This window comes from Otolemur garnettii, unplaced genomic scaffold (genome assembly GCF_000181295.1).
Source record: "Otolemur garnettii isolate 467f Iridium unplaced genomic scaffold, OtoGar3 scaffold00068, whole genome shotgun sequence".
Lineage (NCBI taxonomy): Eukaryota > Metazoa > Chordata > Mammalia > Primates > Galagidae > Otolemur > Otolemur garnettii.
In genome coordinates this window covers 4,288,383-4,308,762 of record NW_003852463.1, presented here as the reverse complement: position 1 = coordinate 4,308,762, position 20,380 = coordinate 4,288,383, and the positions used below count along the sequence as shown (strand labels likewise).

Here is a 20,380-nt window from a genome sequence, read left to right as displayed (position 1 = left end):
TTATCCAAAATGCTTGAGACCAGAAGTGTCTGGAATTTGAAATGTTTGCATATACATAATGATATATTTTGGAGATGGGATCCAAGTCTAAATACACTTTATACGCATAGCCTGAAGATAATTTTCAACAAAATTCTTAATTTTGTGCATGAAACCAAGTGTGTTAAGTGCTTATGTGTGGAATTTCCTGCTTGTGGCATCCTGTGGCACTCAAAAACGTACAGATTTTGGAGCATTTCAGATTTTGAGTTTTCAGATTAGAGAAATAACTGTATATACATACAATGGAATACTGTGGCTCAAAGGAGTAGGGTGCCAGCCCCATATGCTGGAGGTGGTGGGTTCAAACCCAGCCCCAGCCAAAAAAAAAAAAAAAAAATGAAGTACTACAACCTAGATGAACCTTGCAAACATTAAGCTACAGACACGAAAGAACAAATATTATATCATCCCACTTACGGGAATTATCTAGTAGGGGCAAATTCACAGAGACAGAAAATAGATTAGAGCTTACAGGGGGCCGGGGAGGGAAGAATGGGGTGTTACTGCTTAGTGGCTACAGAGTTTCTGCTTGGGAGATGAAAAAGTTTTGGAAATAGTGGTGATGGTTGCACCACATTGTGACTGTAATTAATGTCACTGAATTAAACACTTGAAAATGGTTAACATGATGAATTTTGTTGTATATATTTTATCATGATAAAAACAATTAAAAAATGGATGGATGGGTATATATAGACAATGGATATATGAATGGATTTATACATAGTAAGATGAATAGTTGAAAAAGTGGCTTTGTTAGAATTGAGGGGTATATGGATACATGGACAGATGACTGGGAAGCGGTAGGATGGAAAGAGAGGCCATGGATGGGGAGAGGGAGAGTTTGTGGGACTATACCCATGGCTCAGCCATGAATGGCAGCTGATGACAGTGAGTTTTTCTTGAACCTGCCCTGCCTCAGGGTAGCCACGGGCTGGCCCTAACTGAGAGACATTCAGCCAGAGAACATCTTTGTGTTGCAGGCTCCCTGCAGCTGGATCTCAACCGCATGCCCAAGCCAGCCAAGACAGCCGAGAAGTGCTCCTTGGACCAGCTGGATGACACTTTCCACCGGGAATGGTTTGTGTCCCTTTTTGAGCAGAAGACAGTGAAGGGCTGGTGGCCATGTATAGCAGAGGAGGGTGAGAAGAAGATACTGGCGGTAAGTCTGTTACCTTCAGCCTCCCTGAAGGGCATCCGGGCACCTTCTTCCACAGAAATCACCACGCATATGTGTGTGCTTACAGTTCCTCCTCTTTCTCCGACCCTCACTGTCTCTGTTTTCCAAGGCATTCTCGCTCTGCCCCTCCAATTCCCAGCCTTCCTCTCCCTCAAGGCCCACATCCCAGGAGAAGCCTACTTAAATCCAGAGATGACGCTGTTTGTACTCTGCTCATGGGCTTTATCAGAGATCTGTGTCCTGGATTCCCTTCTGATCTGGCCTCCTGGGTGAAGGGATGTGGTTGTGTCCTTTCCATTTGAGCAAGACCCTTTGAGGGACCATCCTTGTTCTACTTTCCTTGCTGAGAGGTCTGCTTAGGAAGGCGATTGGAGGACCCTGGAGAACCATCCTTTCTCTAAGTTCAGAGCAGCCATGGGGAGGAAATTAATCCCTGAAAGTTTACTTAGGAATAACAGGCAGCCAGTCAACCCTTAAAGTCGTCTGTCCTTGAAATAAAATACCCTTGTTATATAAAGAATCATAACAATAAGAAATACTAACACATCAAAGGAAAAATGAGAAAAAGGCATATATAGACAATTCACAGAAGAATTGTAAATGTCTATTACACATTAAAAAAGATTAGTTCCTCTAGTGATAAAGGAATATAGCAGTCTCCCCTTGTCTGTGGGGTGTGTTCCAAGACCCCAGGGGATGCTGGAAACTATGAATAATGCTGGACTCTATGTATACTATGTTTTCTTGGGTACTTATGAACTTAGGCTAAAGGTTTTTTTTTTCTTATAAATTAGGCACAGTAAGAGATTGGCAATAATAAAAATAAAATAGAATGATAACAATATACTATAATAAGAGTTAGGTGAATGTGGTCTGTCTTTCTTTAGAATATCTTATGGATGCTGTCCCACGGGTAACTGAAACCACAGAAATCCAAACCATGGATAAGGAGGGGCCTATTGTATTTTTAAATGTATACAATACAAAATACAAAAATAATATTTTTGACTATCAAATTACAGTAAAAAGTAGAAATGCTTGGCAGCACCTGTGGCTCAAAGGAGTAGCGTGCTGGCCCATATGCTGGAGGTTGTGGGTTCAAACCTGGCCCCCACCAAAAACTGCAAAAAAAAAAAAAGTAGAAATGCTCATTGCTGGTGAGGATGCAGAGAGACAGGCCCCTTCATTTATATTTGTCAGGAGTGCTAATGGTTTTACTGTGCGGGAAACCAATGTGGGTATAACATATAGGAAGAGATTTAATGATATATATGCCCTTGGACTCATCTCACTTGTAAAATATCTTCTACAGAGATAATTAGATAAAAAAAATCTAGGTTCTGGGATGTTTACTGTAGCATTATTTACAAATCAAAGAGTTGGAAACAACCTGAATGAACTAAGGTAAGTAGATTACTAAATAATTTATGGTCCCCCATCCCATAACATGTTTGTATTCATTAAAAGCCAAACTTTTAAAAAGTACATAATTATACAGTGAAATATATTCCTAAGAGGAAATAAAAAGCTAGCTAGAGAACTGTATATACACACACAGACACACACATATGGGGTCTGACAATGTAGTTTGCAAACTCATCCTAGAAGAAGTGCTTTGAAGGGTAGATTAGGCACTGGTGTCAGTCACAGCTTCCCAGAGGGAGTACTTCAAAGGTGACTGTATGATATTCAGCAAAGAGGTACGTAGCACTTTCTCTAGGCTGAGTCCAAGAACTTCATTGTTTGACCTTGTATACACAGTAGGATTTTTCATGCACTTAGGAGAAAAGCAGTTATTAAACTTGATGCATAAAAATGTTAAAGTGCTTGTCTCTGCATAGTGGAAGTAGGGGCAGTGTTCTCCTTTCTTTCATTTTTGGTTTCTAAATGTTCTATAAGGAGCAGGTAATGCTTTTATGATCAGAGCAACCCTATTCAATTTTTTAAATAAATAATAATAAATGATCCTTATGTTTATTGTGGTCTGGCTTCTCTGAGGCCACTAGACAGAACCTTTGTGCTTCTAACCAGGCTCTCTCTGTCCCTGCAGGGCAAGCTGGAAATGACCCTGGAGATTGTAGCAGAAAGTGAGCATGAGGAACGACCTGCTGGCCAGGGTCGGGATGAGCCCAACATGAACCCCAAGCTCGAGGACCCCAGGTTAGGTCCCAGGGACCTGGGGGTGTAGGTCACAGTCTGGGAGCACCTTTCCCCATAGCCACACAGAGGTTACCAGGCCTACATGGCTCAGAGAGAGGCATGACTCATCCAAGGCCACACAGTAGGTTGAGGACAGGGAGTCGGCCCCATTCCAGAGAACACTGGGCTCCTCAGCTAATTCAAGAAGGGTACCTGTTTGCTGTGTGCCAAGCAGACTGTCATGTGGCATGTGTATGTTGTGCCATGGAACCCTCCCTGCTGCATAGTGGCTATAATCCCCATTTTACAGAGGAGGAAACAATTTCAGCAAAGTTAAATAATGTCAGTGCATCTAAGAAAATGGATGAAGCTGCAATTGCCTAACTTGGTCTGATTGGCTCCAGAGCCTGATCAAAGTCTTTCCACTCATCAAGCTGCCTTCTGTGGCTCTCCTGTTGTGTTAATGTGGCTTTCAAATGGTCTTTCAGCCCTAATTTTCCCATCTGTGAAATGAGGAGGCCAGTCCCATTGGATCCAGACAAGCCAGTGGATCAAAATACTTGGAAGGCAGTTGCAGGGGCAGTTGCTGAAGATGGCTGTTGGGGTGCAGGGCCGTGTTTGTAGGATACCTGCCTTCCAGCCTGCATGGCTCCAGCTGGACTCAGCATGGAAGGCTCACTTAATTGTAGTGCTGTCCTGAGTGCCCTGGGGCTGGCAGTGATGAGAGGTACCTGTGCCCCAGGATGCTGGGAAGGAGAGACAAGAAAGACCAGGACATAGGACAAGCAATCAGATATTAACCAGGCCATGAATAAGACACAAAATCCTGCATTTTTCAAATTATGGGGCTGACCTAGGGGAAGGTATTATGGTTCTTGGTTGTGAGAGAAAAATCAGCTATCTAGGTTTTCTTCCCTCCAATCCTTCCTTGCACATGGACTAATCATGTGCATCTGTGCAGGTGACTTGGCGTGTCCAGGGCTCAGTGAGCCATAGCCCACCCCATGTGGCAGGCCTTTGAGGCTCTGCCCAGCTGCCAAATTTGTAGTCTGATTAAGTCCTGGGTCAGGAAGGGGAGAGGGGGACAGGAAAGGTATCCTGGAGAAGATGGCAGAGAACTGGGCCTCTGCAGGTGCAAAGGGCTTGGCAGTATCCAGAAGAGGAAGGCAGCACAGGTGGCAGCAATGGCAGAGGCTCAGGGGAGGGGAGTGCAGACATGAAGGGCTAAGTGGAGGGGCAGGGCTTAGGGCCTCGAAGCTGGGCAGGTTTGGGGGCAGACTGTGGAGGGCCAGGGATATCCAATCCGCTGACACAAGTTGAGAGCAGGGTTTGGAGAAAGTGCCCCTTGTAGAGGGTGCTTTGCTGACCTCTGACCTCTGGGATCTCGCTTCCAGGCGCCCTGACACCTCCTTCCTGTGGTTCACCTCCCCATACAAGACTATGAAGTTCATCCTGTGGCGGCGTTTCCGGTGTGCCATCATCCTCTTCATCATTCTCTTCATCCTACTGCTGTTCCTGGGCATCTTTGTCTATGCCTTCCCGGTGAGCAGGCCTGAGGGGGAGGCACAGACGCTGTTCTGGGCAGCTCTTGGTCTAATAGGGGAGTCCATCCTTGTCCTCAGAGGACTCTCCCAGTGTAATGAGGGGAGGTAGCCTCTGTCCTTGGGGAGTCCCTGGTCTGATGGAGATACACGAAGCCCCTACTTTGGGGAGTCCTACCCCTGGGAAGCTCCACGTCCAATGAAGGAAACCGAGTCTGGCCCTTGGAGACAGAGCTGTCTTCAGCAAGGCCCTGGAATATTTAATTAGGGGATTAGCAGAAGATGAGGCCCCTTTGGCTGGGCTGGGCAGGGAACTTTCTTGAAGGAGATATGGAACTAGGCCTGGAAGGGGAGGGAAGGTGTGGATGGCAGAGTAGAGGAGAAGGCTCCTTTGTCCTGAGTGTAGCACTTGCTAAGTCCAGGAGAAGGGAGGAGCTGGGGCTGAGAGATGGTCTTAATATGCACCTGAAGATCTTGATAGAGTGTTCCCTGCCTTCTGCAGCAGGGTAGGCATGGGGGAAATATGGGGCAAGCGTGCCGCTGGCCAGAAGCCTGGCTCCTGCATGTTCAGGTTCCCTGTTACTTGGGAGGGTGGCTGATGCAAGGCAAAGAGCTTGCCAGGGCCGAATCAGAGATAGCAGCTGTGCTCCCTGCTCTGGGGGTCCCTGCCTGTGCCTCCCTAGCTCTCATAACTCATCACGGAACTCCAAAGAAGCTTCAGCTCCCGGAGTCTCTGTACTTCAGACCTTGAAAAGATCACAGTGCTGTCAGACTGATACCTGATTTCTAATGTTCTTTAAAAAAACTTAAAACCTTTTTAATATGAAAATTTCAAACCAATATGCAAATGGAGAGTGGTGTAATTAGCCCCTGTTACCCTGACTTTAATAGCAAAGACATAAGACCAGAGAGGGAAAGGGACTGGCTCTAGCTGCACAGCAATCTGTGCAGGTCCCAGTCCAGAGCTCACTAAGCTTCCCACTGGGGGCCTCAGTCCTGGACAGCACCAGGCCACCAACCTAGAGCATTGTCCCCCAGCGGACAGGTTGCTCAGGGAACTACTCCTAGGTGAGCAGTTCGATCTAAGAATCTTCCGGATGATCTCCCTTCTCCTACTGCAGCTAGTGATGCCTCGTGTCAGCAGAATGTGCCTCAGAGGAGGAAGGGTGTTAAAACTGCAAATCATCCATGCAGTTCCTAACAGCACAGGCCATGGGAAGCAGCAGAAAGGTCTATCTGGTTTGGACGTCCAGGTTCCATCTGGCAATAGGCCAGGCTTTCTACACTGGCTACAGCCACCTGAGGCTCTGCGCCGACATTTCTGAGGCTCAGCAAGAAGAGCTGCGGTCAATGGGCAAAATATGACTGCAGTCTAGGGGTAGATTCAGGCTGTGGAGATCTGAAATGTGTACGATTTGGAGGGGCCTCTTTAAACAAAGGAAGATTACAAGGTTAGATACAGGGCCATGGAAGGGTGGGGGCAAGTGTGGTATGCTGGGGCATAAGCTGTCACCTGTGGTGGCCTGAGGCCTGGGATCAGACCCCAGGACTTCTGCCTTGTAGTTCTTCCCTTCTCCTGGCCTGCCTCGGACACCACTCTCCTCTCTGGGGTGAGGCTGGCCACCATTTAGTTAGCAGGGAGACTGTATTAAGCGTGCATGTGTGTCTGGGAGATAAGTGTGAGCTATGGGCAGGAAGGGATGATGATGTGGCTCATGCCATTGGGGAGTTCTCAGTCCCCCAGGGAGACATTGAAACCAGAGAATAAGGAAAACCACCCGTATGATCAACTGCTCCATTATGAGGCTTAGAAAGTTTCTGAGAGGAGAGTCCATGCAGACCTTGTTCCTCAAGGTACGGTCTAAGGGCCAGCAGCATCTCATCACCAGGGGGCTTGCTAGAAATGCAGTCTTGGGCTGGCCTGGGCCTGGTGAAGGAGAGCTGGCATGTGAGCACGTGACACTTGCAGAGCCACAGTTGTGCAGATAGAGCTCTGCAGCTGTAGTCAGGAGTGTCGGCTCCACCTGTGACTTTCTATGTGACCTTGTCAGGTGCCTTCCTGTTCGCATGGAGGGGGATGTGCAGGGCGGGCTCTGGCCTTCGGTGGCTGTGACTGTTGTTAGGGGAACATGTTTGCCTTTCCTGGGGGGGTCGCACATCACGCCAGCTTCCTCTTGAAGAGCAGGTCCCCAGTGGTATCACCACTGCCCTTTCTGTGGCTGCCCCCAGCCCCAGCCACCTGCACCTGCCCTGCGTGATCTCTAGGGGCCTGACTAGGGGAATAAGGGAAGATTTCCAGTTACCTCCAGCCTGTGGCCCTTCCTCATTCCTGGGGCAGCCTCAGCCCCAGGCCCTGTGGGGACCAGCAGAGTAGCATTTGGGGGGGCCACTGGTCAGAGACCTACCCTGTCGTCTGGGCTCCAGCAGTGATTTCACTGTCCTTTGAGTTCTCCTGGAGATGGTCCTCTTTAAACTTTGGCCTTATCTCTCCTCTCCCCACTCTTGGAGTTAGTGTGTGGGCGTCGGATGCTAGGCAGGGATCCAGGGATGAAGTGGGCAGCCTGGCTCTGAAGCTGTGTATTGATTTTGCTTGTGGGCCTTTGCTGCCAGTTAGGCAAATCCTGCCTCCTTCTCTCATGTCACTCAATCACCTGACTGGTACCAGACCAATCAGGGCCAAGCCCCTTGACCAGGGCCAAGCCCCATGACCCTCACCTGGCTTTCAGGCTGTGGGGCAGAAGGCCAGTTGCATCTCCCAAAGCTAGGGCCTAGTGAAGAGGGGCCCACGGCTGGGCTGCTCCCCTCCAGTTGGCCTAATCCCCCACCCTTTTTGAAATCCCCCTAAGAGGGGGGCAGGAGGGCGGCCTGTCTGATTTCTGCTGGTTCCCCCCTCAAAGCCAGCTGGGAGCAGGGCCAGTGTGGGGCGGCAGGAGGCGATTTGGCGGGGAAGGAGGGCCGGCTTTCTTTCCCGAGTTGGCTTTCCCAAGCCGGCACCAGGGAACATACTGTCCCAATTAGGAGCCCTGTGTTGTGTTGTGTGTGTTTTTATGGTTTTGCGGAGGAGAGGTGTGTGTGTGTGGGGTTCCTGTCAGTTCTGCCCAGGCAGGGCTTAATCAAGGGTGACCCATCTCTGTGCTGGTCTGCATCATGGGCCATCCTGTGCAGCCCATCCCCAATTCTCTACTTTCTGGACAGGGATGTGGTGATCCGGGAGCCCTGGGTTCCTATGGAGTAGGGAGAATTGTGGCCCTGCCTTCAGTGCCTGTCTAATGGGAGAGGTCAAGGCCTGGGGGTCAGAGTCTTCTTGGCAGTCAGTTGGAACATGGGAATGTGTTCAGATTGATGGAGGAGAAGGCAGAGTGATTGGGGACCTTGTGATTGGGGGCCTTGTCTCCAGGTGGGAGGTTGCGAGTAGAGGGCTCAGCTTGCCTGATTGGCAAGAGTACTAGGTAGGGTGGAAGGCTGAGCTGCCTGTAGGGTAGTGGCTGGTGAGGGCACAGTGCAGGCAGGTTGAAGAGTGATGGGTCTCTTTTCCTAGCCCCTGCCTCCTGGCAGCTCAGCCCCATACTCCACTCCAACTTTGCCTGCCCTGATGGGTCACAAGTGTTCCTGTCTGCTCCCTCCCTCCCTCTAGAACTATGCTGCCATGAAGCTGGTGAAGCCCTTCAGCTAAGGATTCTCCTACCCTGGTGGAGGGGACATAGGATGTCCTCCCGGCCAGGATTGGCCTACCTCCTCCGCCCAGCTCAGCTGAGCTCCTGCAGACCTCCACGGCCTGACTGTCCAGTCAGGGTGGGCAGACAGACAGATTCATGCGTGCTCCAAGAGTTGCCAACGATGACCCTGGGATCACCCTACTTTTACCATTTCTGTCCCAACCCCTTTTTGGATCTGCTTGAATGTATTTCGGTATAAAACAGTTTGTACCACAACGTGGCGTGAGTGTGTGCATTTCTGCAGTACCTGAGGGGGTGTGGCTTCATGGGGGGGGATTGGGGGGTCGTTCAGGGTATGGGGGTTGTGGGCCATTTCTAGCTCAGCCTTTCAGGTAGAAGCAGCCCAGAAGCAGTGTGTGCGACACCACGGAATTGTTTATGCTTTTACGAGACTGGTGGGGGAGTGGGGTAAGCTTTCAGGCTTGGTGTCTGGCCTGCCTAACAACCCAGCATCCGATGCCTCCTCTCCTGTCCCAGACTTGTCTCTGCTCCTGCCCACTCCTCACTTGGGCATTTCCCCTCCCTTTCCTGGGCTGCCTTTTGCTTCATAGGTGGGAAGTTACCTGTATCTTCTGGTTCCTTTGACTATCTTGGGGGAAAGGTTCCACTTAATAAAAAGGGAACACCACACCAGGGGAAGTGTTGGCCCAGAAGATCTCCAGGCAAAGGAACCACTGGACCTCTGGCTTTGATCTTGTCCCCCACACTCTTGGGATTTCTTAGGATTCTCTCCCTCTATTCCCTCACTGTGATTTAAAAATCTGCTCTGGGCAAAGACACCTTTTTCTTGTGGTCTGAGGCTTAGCCTTAGTCATTGGTCTGACATTTCCTGCAGGAATCAGGCTTAATCTACAGGAGAAAAAGGAACATACTTGGAGAAAAAGCTAAGAGCTTAAACACATCACATTTCCAAGAGAGAGTCCTTTGCCTCTCTTACCCGAGGGGCTGGAACTTGTGAGCACAGTGCTGGCAGCCTCCTCTCAGGCACTGTGCTCGGGAAATAGGAGACCAGGAGGCGTCTCCACTTTCCCACTGTGAGCTGCTTCCTGGCCCGGGCCCCAAGGCCCTGGAGATCCTTCCAGCCCCTCTTGGCTCTTCACTGCACCCTTAGACCCAGTCTGAGACACTGCCACGTCCCCACCTGGCTGGAAGGACTAGGGGTGGTTGAAACAGGATTAGTGTCTGATGCTGTCCCCACAGTTACTTCCTGGCTGAGGGAGCTGCCTCTTGAAAACAGGGCAATTCTTACTCCAGGAGATCTTCTGGCTGGAGGTGACCATGAGCCCTGAGAAACTTGGTGGCCAGTCCTGACACCCTGATACCTGAACCTTGGAGCTGGGGGCCACACCTCACATAGAACACACAGCAGGGACCAGGGTCACAGCATATCTGTAAGGGAAGGTCATCTGTAACTGTGTCATCATGGCCCCTGCTGAGTGTGCCTGTGTGGAAGGCTCAGCCTCTAGAGAGGGCTGGAGGGGGAGGAAGAAAGTGGGGGTGGGGCTGCCACTTCAGGAGGTGCCAAGAAAGCTTTATAAGATAGGGGAGGCCTGAGATTATTTGAAGGTAGGGAAGAGGAAGCCACTGGATAGGAAAAGATCAAAGACACAAGAGAGAATATAAGCTAATTGATGGAACCAGTTTCTGGAGAAGAAAAGGAGGTTGTTAGCTTTGGATAGAAGGCCCACTTTTTCTTCCAAGCACAGAAAGGCAAGGGGGAGCAAACACATACCATACAACTATCAGTTGGGTTAAGAAAGTTTTTTGGGGGAGTCATTGTGCTCATATTTTCATTTATTCCCTTATCCTTGATGCTCTGGATTACAGGTAATAGAAAACCCAACTCAAGCTAATTGAGGGAATTTTATGGCTTTATGGGAATGAAACTGGCTGTAGGCAGGGCTAAATCCAGCTCCTCTACTGGGTCCTGAGAGTGTGTGTTCTCAGGGCTGGCTTCTGTCTAAAGCTGGTTCCATTCGTACTGCTGGGCTTGCAGCTGTTCCCTGGGACCACATAGGCTACCAAGGAAAACTCAGAGGGTAATGCTGAATGGATGGCAAGGGGTCACCATGTCCTACAAATGTGCCTTGAGATATTCCATGTGGCAGTCCTATGGTGGGTTCTGAGGATGCAGCGTGAGTTACATGTGATTCTTGGGCTTCCAGAGCTCCCAGAATGGCAGGAGAGCGTCAGAGAAGGAGCACCAACTTCCCTGGGATAGGGAGAGGCAGGAGACACAAGCAGGAATATTATTTGAGCTAAGCACTGGACTGGCCCATTGACACAGAGGGGACAGGTGTTCTCAGAGGCAGAGATGAAGGCTGAGTAATGGAGGTGTAAGAGAGTGTGGCTGGTCTAGAGAATGGCTGAGAGAGAGTTAGCCCAGAGGAAAGCAGCCCAACAGGTGAGAGGGAGGAGGGCTGGAAGGGCAAGGCCAGGTGTGAAAGAGCCTTGTGTATGCAGCTGAGAAGTTTGAACTTCATTCTGGGGGCTTTGAAGAAGCCCAGAAGGGCTCAAACCTTGGCTGACCTTGATTAGAATATGTTTTTTGGAAAAAACCTTCTAACTTAGTTCTCATCTTGAGAGACAGATGGAGTTCCCTGGGGACATGTAGGCGGGCTTCAGGTATATAAACATTATGGCAAACTGCCTTTGATAAGGTGAGGGTCTAGTGATCTTTCCCAGTTCTCAGAAGGGTCTGTGGTCACATAGGGTGAAGAACAATTGCTTGGGATTCCATGTGGCCAGTTGGAGAGGGTCATCCTAGAGCAGTGTTTCATTAATCCAAGAGTCAGCTGGGGAACATCTGAAAGGCAGGGTAAAGGGGGTGCTATCTGTGTACCAGGCAGGGTGGTAGGCTCTAGACATACAAGGCTGAGTAAGATAAACATGGTTCCCACCCTTGGATTATGTGTGGGTGGGTAGAATAGGCAGACAAGTAGATAGGCAATTATAATACACAGACAGATAAGCAGGATTTATAGGTTCAATATCAGGGGATGGCAAAGAGCAGGGAGCAGAATATGCAAAGATGGGCCATGACCAGAAATTAGTTCAAAGATCTATAGTAGTTTCCATTGTTTTCAACCAGGGGCAATTATGTCCTTGAGGGCATGTTCGGCAATGTCTGGAGACATTTTTGATTGTTACAACTGATAAGGCGAGGTGGAGGGTACTCCTGGCATTCAGCAGCTGTGAAACATCCTACAAAGTATACAATAGTAGCCTCCTGGCTCCTAATAAAGAATTATCCAGTCCAAAATGCCCACAGTGTAACCGTGGAGGGGCTTTGGCAAAGAGAGTGGCTTCCAGAAGTATTAAGCAGTTAGACTTGGTAAGACTAACTGGGTTAACTGTCTAGGCCTCTGGGAGGGGGCCGTGAAGATGGATGGGAGATAAATTCTAAGTGGCTCCCAGTCATCTGGTTTTATGAGTGGTCCCATGGTGGTGCCATTCATCCAGTCAGTCTTTGACAAGTAGGTTCAAGTATGTTTAGGGCACGGTCAAAATATCCTTCCTGCCTTCATGTCTCCCTATAATTAGTGTCTCTTTCTTCCCTTCCCAAGGTTGTAGAAAGCATCATTTAAACTTTCTTTCTCCATGTCTTAACTTCACCCTCACTCCTCCACCCACTGTAATCAAACTAATCACAATGAATATATCACATTGACAGTGACTGGTTTAGGAAGAGACATGTGAGTCAGCAATGGTCAATGAGAGGTGAGGAGAAGGAAATGGTGGTGATTATGAGAGGGGCTGGGCACTTCTAGGAAGGTCTTCTCACCAATAAAAAAAGGGACACACAAGGAGATGCACCCTTATCTTCTGCCTCTTAATCTTGTTATGGAAAAATTTAATGGCTGGAGCTGTGGCTGCCTTCTTGTGATCATGAAGGGATGAGCTGAGGAAGAAAGTCAACACCTAGAGGATCGTTGGGAAGGAATTGGTTCTTGATGAAGCTACTGGGAAAGAACAAACCCTGGAAAATCTCTACCTGCAGATGAGAGGTGTGGGATCACAAATTCCTTATTGTTTAAGTCATCTTTTAGGGGGTCCTGTGTTACCCATAGCGCAAAGCATCCTTCATTCTACTCCTCTGAAACCTGTTTTCACTGCTGTCACCACTAAACACAACTGCCACGCACAGGCAGCACATCTAAGACATGATGCATTTGTTATTTATTATAACAATTTTCCCACAGATGGCAGTAAAGTGTTTTGTTCTAATAAAATCAGTGTGTTAATAGTAGTTTTCTGATGGAAGTAAATTACCTTGAGGAAGGGGCACCTTCTTCTCATTCACACAAGGGCACTGTCTAGTCCTGGTGGTTGAATGTGTGGGCCGTCAGCAGCAGCTGGAGCATGGATGTCCTGTGCTGCTTGGTGAGCCTTGGCTTCCAAGATACCAGAATGGCCTGTTCTCTTCTCCTTGTGGCCTGGCCTCATCAGCATCCTTCTCCATAGTGCTCCTTTAGGGCTCATTCCAGGACACACTGGGTACCTTTTAGACAGCTTCACCCACTCCTTTGGCTTCCTTTGGCCCCCTGGGGCTGATGGGCCCAGGCTCCCCAGCACTAGCCAGGTCCTGCCCTCTGCTGCAGGTATGTTAACTTGACTGCTTACCGGCTGGGCATTCCCTCCAGGGTGACTCACAGGCACCATTAACTCAAACTCTCCCACTCAAAATTTCCATCTTATATCCTGTAAAATGGGCTCTGTTTCCTCCCTCTCCCTGGTCACTAGAGCAGCACCTGTGGGAGGCAACTTAAGTCCTACCTCTTCCCACCCAAATCCAGAACTTACCACCAAAGCCCTCATATTCTGGTTCTTGAATCTCACTGAATCAAGCTACTTCTCATCCCACCACTGCCACATTCTCTGATCAGGCCCCCAGCTGGACAGGGACATTGAAACCCAAGTACAACAGCAATTTGATTTGTGGTTTTCATGCAGTCAGATCTGACCCACAGAGGAGGCCTGAACCTACGGGTACAGGCCCCCCTCTCCCCTCAACTGCCCTTGCTTACCTTCCCAGCTCATCTCTTGCCTTTCTTCTGGGTGTCCTCTCTGGCAGGCCTGGGCCCTGTGGCCAACCCGCTTAGTGCGGTACTTCTTCTGTTACAGGCTTGTTAACACTCCCTTGGGACTTGCAGACTTGACTGTCCCTCCCCCACCCCACAGTCTGTGCCCTCAGGGCTGAAATCACATCTCTAGCCTTAATGAGATGTCTGCTTCCTTCACTGAAGGGACTTTACTAAGTGTTTCATTGCAAGTTCTCTTTAAACAGCCAAGCCCTCAGAGCCATTTCAAGTAAGGTTTTATGTTCTGAAATTCAGTTAGTTCTCAACATTTGAGACCAATTCTTACAGCAAGGTGGGGAATAAATCTCATCTGTTAAAAAATGGTTCAGGAAAACTTGATAAGCCTTTTGTATCCAGAATACTCAGTTCCCTGCCTTTAATTTCTGCACTGGAGAGAGATATTCTATACACTCACACACACAGGCACACGCACACACACATCATCTCCTGTTTCTTTTCCAGGGCTCAGCCCAGGCTGGGGAGGACGGACAGACAGACACAGAAAGAGGCCAAGTGCAGCCCTGACTGCCCTGTGTGCCCCCTCCCCAGTTTCCCTCTACCCCAGGGAACCCAAACTTGTCTCAATCCTCTCTCCACGTGTTTCATAAAGGTAGGATTATGGGATTTCCAGAGGATCCAGGTGGGCATCTCCTGACTGGGACCCGGTGACAGCCCAGGAAATGCTCCCTGCTTGGGAAAGAGACCTGGGTGAGGGTGAGGGTTCACCCCAACGAGCGAGGTCCTTACACGGCTGTGGGATGTTGACATGAGTCGTGCCAACTTTCCTCTCTCTCTTTCCCCCATTTGATTTTGTTCCTCCCTCCTGGGAAAAATAGCTCCAGCTCCTATTCCCTGCGGCTTGGCCCAGTGTGGGTTTCAGACCCTGTTTCTCTGCCTTTGTTTTGGTCTCAGTTTTTCATGGTATGTGTGTAACAGAGAGACAGCAGATGAGGAGGGTGTAGTGAGAAACAGATTCATGGCAGGGGACAGAGTCAGACAAACATAAAGGCAGAGGCAGCAGGGGACAGGAAGGGGACCAAGAACCTCACGCAACTGCTGGAGCCTTTCCTCAGCTGGCTCATCGTTCCATCGGCGGCCAGAGCCGGCTCCACTCTGCCCTCCCGGCTGGTTCCCAGGCTTATCAGGTTGGCAACAGAATGTGGGAGGGAGGAAGAGACAACACCCTACTCTGGCCCCCCAAAATCCAGCTGGGGAAGTCTCATGTTAGAGTTTCTGCAGAATCCAGTAGCTCGTTGTGAGCCCCATCTTCCTCCAGTCTGTGGGGCTGCCTGGTGTGTTTCTGGGGAGCATGGTTAGTTCGGCTCCAGGGGAGCAGTGCAGAGTGTGGCTAGTTTTCCATGTTCCTACCACCTGCTGGGGCTGGACCCTGTTCCTGAATACTCCTCACACTCCTACCCCATGCTTCTGTGGAGGGTCCACCAAAAGCCCACCTATGCCCCCACCCAGCTCAGGCCTAAAAAGGGCACTCTTTTCTTCACGGCTGGGTTCAGCAGAGATATTCTGGGATTTTTTAGAGAAGAAAAGTGACCAGGAACTAAGAGTGAAACAAAAGACCGAAATACACGAAGAAGTCACTCACACATATAATGGGTAATACATTTTTATTTTTAAGATACAGTTGGTATATTTGACTCTTTGTGATCTGTTTTCCCTCTCCTTCTCCTGAAGCACTTTTACCATCTAGGAGGAGAGGGAGAGGGGGCCGAAAAAGGAAGATACCTGGAAAACCTGGGCATTGCCCCCTCCCACCCAGTTCTAACCAAGTGACTGGCGGGCCTGGAAATGCTCCCACATGCAGACCTATACCCCATGGGGGAACAGTGTGGCAGAAAAGGCTTCTTTAGTCAACAAAAGAGTTCCCAGCCTGCCACAGAGGGAAACAGCTTGCACCAGCGTGACTGACACGTGCAGTCCAGTAAGCAGCTCTGTGCTGGAAGCCAGAGCCCTGCCAGCAGGCTGTCCTCCGTGGGTGTGAAGGGTGAGGGAGAGAGCAATGTTTTATGGTCAGGCACCGATAGCTATGGGGGACAGAAAGCCTTCCCACAGAGTCACTAGCCAAGTCTTTCTCCCTGGCCAGCAGAGTGATCTCCCTTGAACATGGTAGTTGGGAGCATGACATTTGGAATCAGATACATAGTAGTCCAAGGCCTGATTCTGCCATTTAGTGATGGGACCTTGGACAAATCACTTGACCTCTAGACCTCAGTTTTCTCATCTGAAACATAGGAATGATGATGATTTTTCACTTGCAGGGGGTTGTGAGGGCTACCTGATATGTTGAGTGCTCTCTACAAATGAGAGGTACTGTCATTGATTTTTAAGAAGGAGTTCTATGTTGGCCTGGATGTAGGGAGGAGGGAAAGTCTTAAAGAAGAAGACAGGGAAGGCCGGAGGTGGCTTCCCTCCCTAGGGGTCTCCTTCAGTGTGGGGGAGATGCTGACCCCATTTCTCTGCCTGGGGAGGGCTGGGCTTTCTCCCTGGATGTGGGGAAGGAGCACAGAGAAGCTGTGCAGCTGCCCTGATGTCTTGGCAGTGCCCTTGGCCACCGTGTCCAGGCATTCCTTTCATAGCCAGCAGCATGACCTCAAATATTCCATTTCCCAAGGTAGATTCGACAAGAGTAGCCCCAAATGACTGGGATGGGGGTCCTTCCAGTTGTGCACACTGGAGGCCTTATATAAAAACCCACTCATGCAGATAGCTGTGCCCAGTCACACTCAGGTCACCCAGGACACAGCCCTGCTCCCTCAGACCTGGCTCCAGGGCAGGCATCAGCACAAGTGCACACCAGCAGGCAGCACTCCAGGCGTGCTCTCTGTGCACACTGCTTTCTCTCCGTGTGTGCTGTGTGTGTGTGCGCGTGCGCACTCCACGTTGTCAGCTAGAATGTGCTCTGGAAATGCAGCAGAAAGAAGCGTGTGAATGTGGCCATCATCATCAGGGATAAATTAATCCCAGACATGTAAATGGTTTTCTTTCTTCATTCTCAGCCCTCTGCAAATTCAATCATGACTCTCTGCCAGCTACTGAAACTAGGGGACAAGCAAGTATGTGGCTGGGCCTGGAATATGGAGCAGGGCAAGGACCCTTCTGCATCCGCAGCCTCATTCCCTATCCCTGCTGTCCAGGATCTGCAGGCATTCCTGGATTCCCTACACCAAGCAGACATTTGGGCAGCAGCAAGGTGCCATGTTGGATGTGGAACTAGTGGAGACAGCTGCCCTCCTGAGAGCTGAACTAGGAAGTGATGCTGTGGGGTCAGAGTATAGACCAGCAAAGGTTCCCAGGGCCTAGCAAGTCTTCAGGTCTTCAGACACATGTGTTTACCCATCCAGGGAGAACAATGCCAAACTCAGACACCCATCTCAACTTCAGCCAGGAAGAGAAGCTTGGCTAGTGACTCCATGGCAATACTTGCTACGCCCTATGGCTATTAGGGCCTGGCCATAAATGTTGCTCTCTCCCTCACCCTTCATACCCACAGGCAGCCTGCTGGCGGAGCTCTGGCTCCGTGTGCCTGTGTCAGTCATGCTGGTGCAAGCTGTTTCCCACTGTGCATCCACACACCAGCATTTTGGTTTTTATTCCCTTTTCTGAGCTCTGCTAAGGAGGGCCTGAGCCTTGGAGCTGGACTCACCTTCCTCAGACCCACACTGTTTAGGGTGTTAGTCCGAAAGTATATTGGGCCTGGGAGTCCTCTTGGGTCAAGAATGTCCCTGGAGGACATTGTGTGTGTGAGGCACCGCCAGTCTGTCCTGGGTGATGGGCTTTGGGAGGGTTGGGCCTGCTGTCTGCACCCAGCTGGGAGTGAGCACACTCCCTGTCATGCTGAGGTGCAGGCCTCAGTGCTCAGAGACAAAGCTGCCTGCTCTTCTTCTTCCAGAGGTAGAGGATGGTGGTGGAGAATCCAGTTACTCTGAGGGGCTGCAAAGTTCTGGAGAACTAGTTGTGTTTGACTCCATAAGAGTGCCCAAAAAAGGTCAGGTGGAGACTAGTTTTGAAAGAATTGGGTGAATTGGTGATTAGGTTTTTTAATGAGGTAGGGGTGTTGCAAGTGGGCAGTCAGGGACTCTGAGATTGAAAGGGAGGAGAGTGATGGAGAAATGGTCCTAGGGACCTGAACAGAAAGACTTGAAGGGGAAACTGAGAGGCCCTCAAGGAAAAGCCCTCGCAGGGAAGGGCCCAATAGGGAGGAACAGGCCTCAGGTGGAGACAGGCTTCTTCTGTCCCTCCCTGAGCCCTCTAGGACCTCTTACATAACCGGGGCCTGGACACAAGAGCTGGATTTTCACAGTTAGGCTCAGGCTGCCAGAAGAATGAGAAAAATGGGCCTGAGGGAATACCTCCACCATGGAGCATAGGACGGAGGGGGAGGAGGGGACTCAGGGATGTGTGTGTCCTGGGCTGCCAGGTCAAGCCCTGCTCAGCCCCATCCCTGCCCTCCCCAAGGGCCCTCTGCGTGGGGCAGGCTCCACCCTATATCTGGCCAGGCTGCTTGTGATGCCTGGGACCAGGCCAGACTCAGGGTCCTCACCCAGGACAAGCCTACGCTCCCTGCACTTCTCCTCTCCTCCCCAGCTGAGTGAGACCAGGGAACTCAGAAAGGGGAGGAGGGGCAGGAACAGCATGCTTTCCAGAAGCCCAGCCTGTCCTCAGCTTCAGAGCCAGCTCATTCAGGGGTCACCTGCCTCCAGGCTGCTCAGAGGGGGAGCCCCACCTACCATGTGCCAGCTGCATGTCAGGCACTGTGCTAGGCGCAGCACCTTGTCATCTCTAGTCCTCACCTGTGAGAGATAGCTATTTTCAGCTCCATTTTAGAGATGAAAAAACTAAGGCTCAGGAAGGTCACATAGCTGTTAATAAAAGGTAAACCCAGACATTTCTCCCCACCAGCATAGCTACACCACCCTACCCAATCTCATACCTGTGACTTCTAAGTTGGACCCAGAACCCCTGTGTGGTGGGTAGGGGTAGGAGGAGAGATGCAGGCAGGGGCCGCAGTGAGTATAGGTAGAACTGCTGAAGTTTGTAGTTTTTGCAACAAGTATGTATTGAGTAACTACCATGCCCAGACTGTTTTAAGCACAGAATTCATGCCCTTGTAAAAGCTTCTAATCAGGGCACAGATAATAAATAATTTAAGGTGGTGATAAGTGAGTGCTGGAAAGAAAAATAAAGCGAGGTGAGGAGATAAAAAACGATCATGGATGAGGACTATCTAAACTAAAATGGCATTAGGGGGAGAAGAAGGAGGGAGAGGAGAGGAGCCAGGGGAATTGGTGGGCTCCCACCTAATGGGCATGCCTCCTGTGTGTGGGACACAACTGCAACAGGGACTTTATCTAAAAAATGCAAACATTGTAACCTAATCATTTCTACCCGCATATTAATCTGAAATTAAACAAAAATAATAAAAATTTAGAAAAATAAAATAGTGACATTTTTAGATAAGACAGAGGAAAATCCCTCTGGAAATGTAACACTGGAGCAGAAACCTGGCTGAAGGAAATGACTGAGCCATGTAAAATCCGGTGTGTGGGGGGAAGCATTCCAGGCAGGGGGCACAGAGAGTGCAAAGGCCCTGAGGCAGGAGTGACCTTGGTTTGCAGGACTGGTCCCACTGCCTGAGTGTCTGGCCCTTATCCCCTGTATGGCTCATCTTAAACTTCTATAGCAGAGAAGAGTTTTAGCTCATTCCTATTGCTCCCTGTTTGGCCCTTGCTAGGATACAAGTGGGTACCCTCACTCCTCTAGGCTGGGCTGGCAATGCAGGCACTGACCCTCCTAGGCCATCGTCTTTCCCATGGTTGGCCACCTGGAACCCAGCCTGTCTTGGGGAACTTCCGGAGTTCACACTCCTCACTGCCCACTCTAACTCCCGCTGGGGATTTGGGCAATGCACTCTTTCCAGATGGGCAAGGGTAACTATTTATTTTATTTTTTAAAAATAGCTTTTATTGCTTTTTGTCTTATTACAAAAGTAATATATATTCCTTACCAAAATTTGAGAAAAAAGCTAGCAAAAGGAAGAGAATAAAACAATAACTAATCCCATTACCCAGAAAGAACCGCTATTGCCACTTGGGTATCTCAAGAATTTTCCATGTGAGTATAAAATATAGGTTAGCATTTTTAAACAATGTGATCTCACTGTGGCAGTGGTTTGTAACCACTACACTGTGAATACCCATCTGCATCACTTGAATATGCTGCTACAGGGTGATTTCATGGCTGTATAATTGTCAACCAATTGTAGGAACCTCTGTGTTGGGATGAGGCGTAGGGGTGGGGATAGGGCAGGATGAGATGCTTCAGAAGGGTTAGGATTAGTAGATGGCAGATGCTCAATTTTAAAACACTTCTTTTACATTTTTTCTCCCACATTAGAGTAAGGCTTTGAGGGACTTCCAACATCTCTCGCTGTGCCAGTGTGGTCTCCACACCTCCGCTCAGGAGGTGCACAACCCTTCACTCAAGTATGGGAAGAAAAGAGTTGCAGAATCAAATCTGTTACTTCTCAGTGTGTGATGTTTGGATTGACCCTGGTTCCTCTCAGGCCAAGGGACTGGTGGTCACCTGTTTTACAGGAGGTCAATAAGTGTCCTGAGGGAAGGATTGTTGGCAGTGTCACCCTTGTCAGCTTCCGATGTATTGCCTTTT

General features: G+C 49.6%; 1 protein-coding gene across 14 annotated transcripts in view; it reads left to right on the top strand.

Annotated features, from left to right (window-relative positions):
* DYSF (dysferlin) overlaps nucleotides 1-8,834 on the top strand; it is a 215,241-nt gene extending 206,407 nt beyond the window's left edge. For all 14 annotated transcript variants that reach the window (XM_012807420.1, XM_012807419.1, XM_012807414.1 and 11 more), the window contains 4 exons: nucleotides 1,026-1,204; nucleotides 3,273-3,382; nucleotides 4,756-4,903; nucleotides 8,537-8,834. In XM_012807420.1, the coding sequence (XP_012662874.1) occupies nucleotides 1,026-1,204; nucleotides 3,273-3,382; nucleotides 4,756-4,903; nucleotides 8,537-8,575 (476 nt within the window). In that variant the 3' untranslated portion in view covers nucleotides 8,576-8,834. The remainder of the gene's footprint in view (nucleotides 1-1,025; nucleotides 1,205-3,272; nucleotides 3,383-4,755; nucleotides 4,904-8,536) is intronic.
* Nucleotides 8,835-20,380: the final 11,546 nt, after the last annotated feature.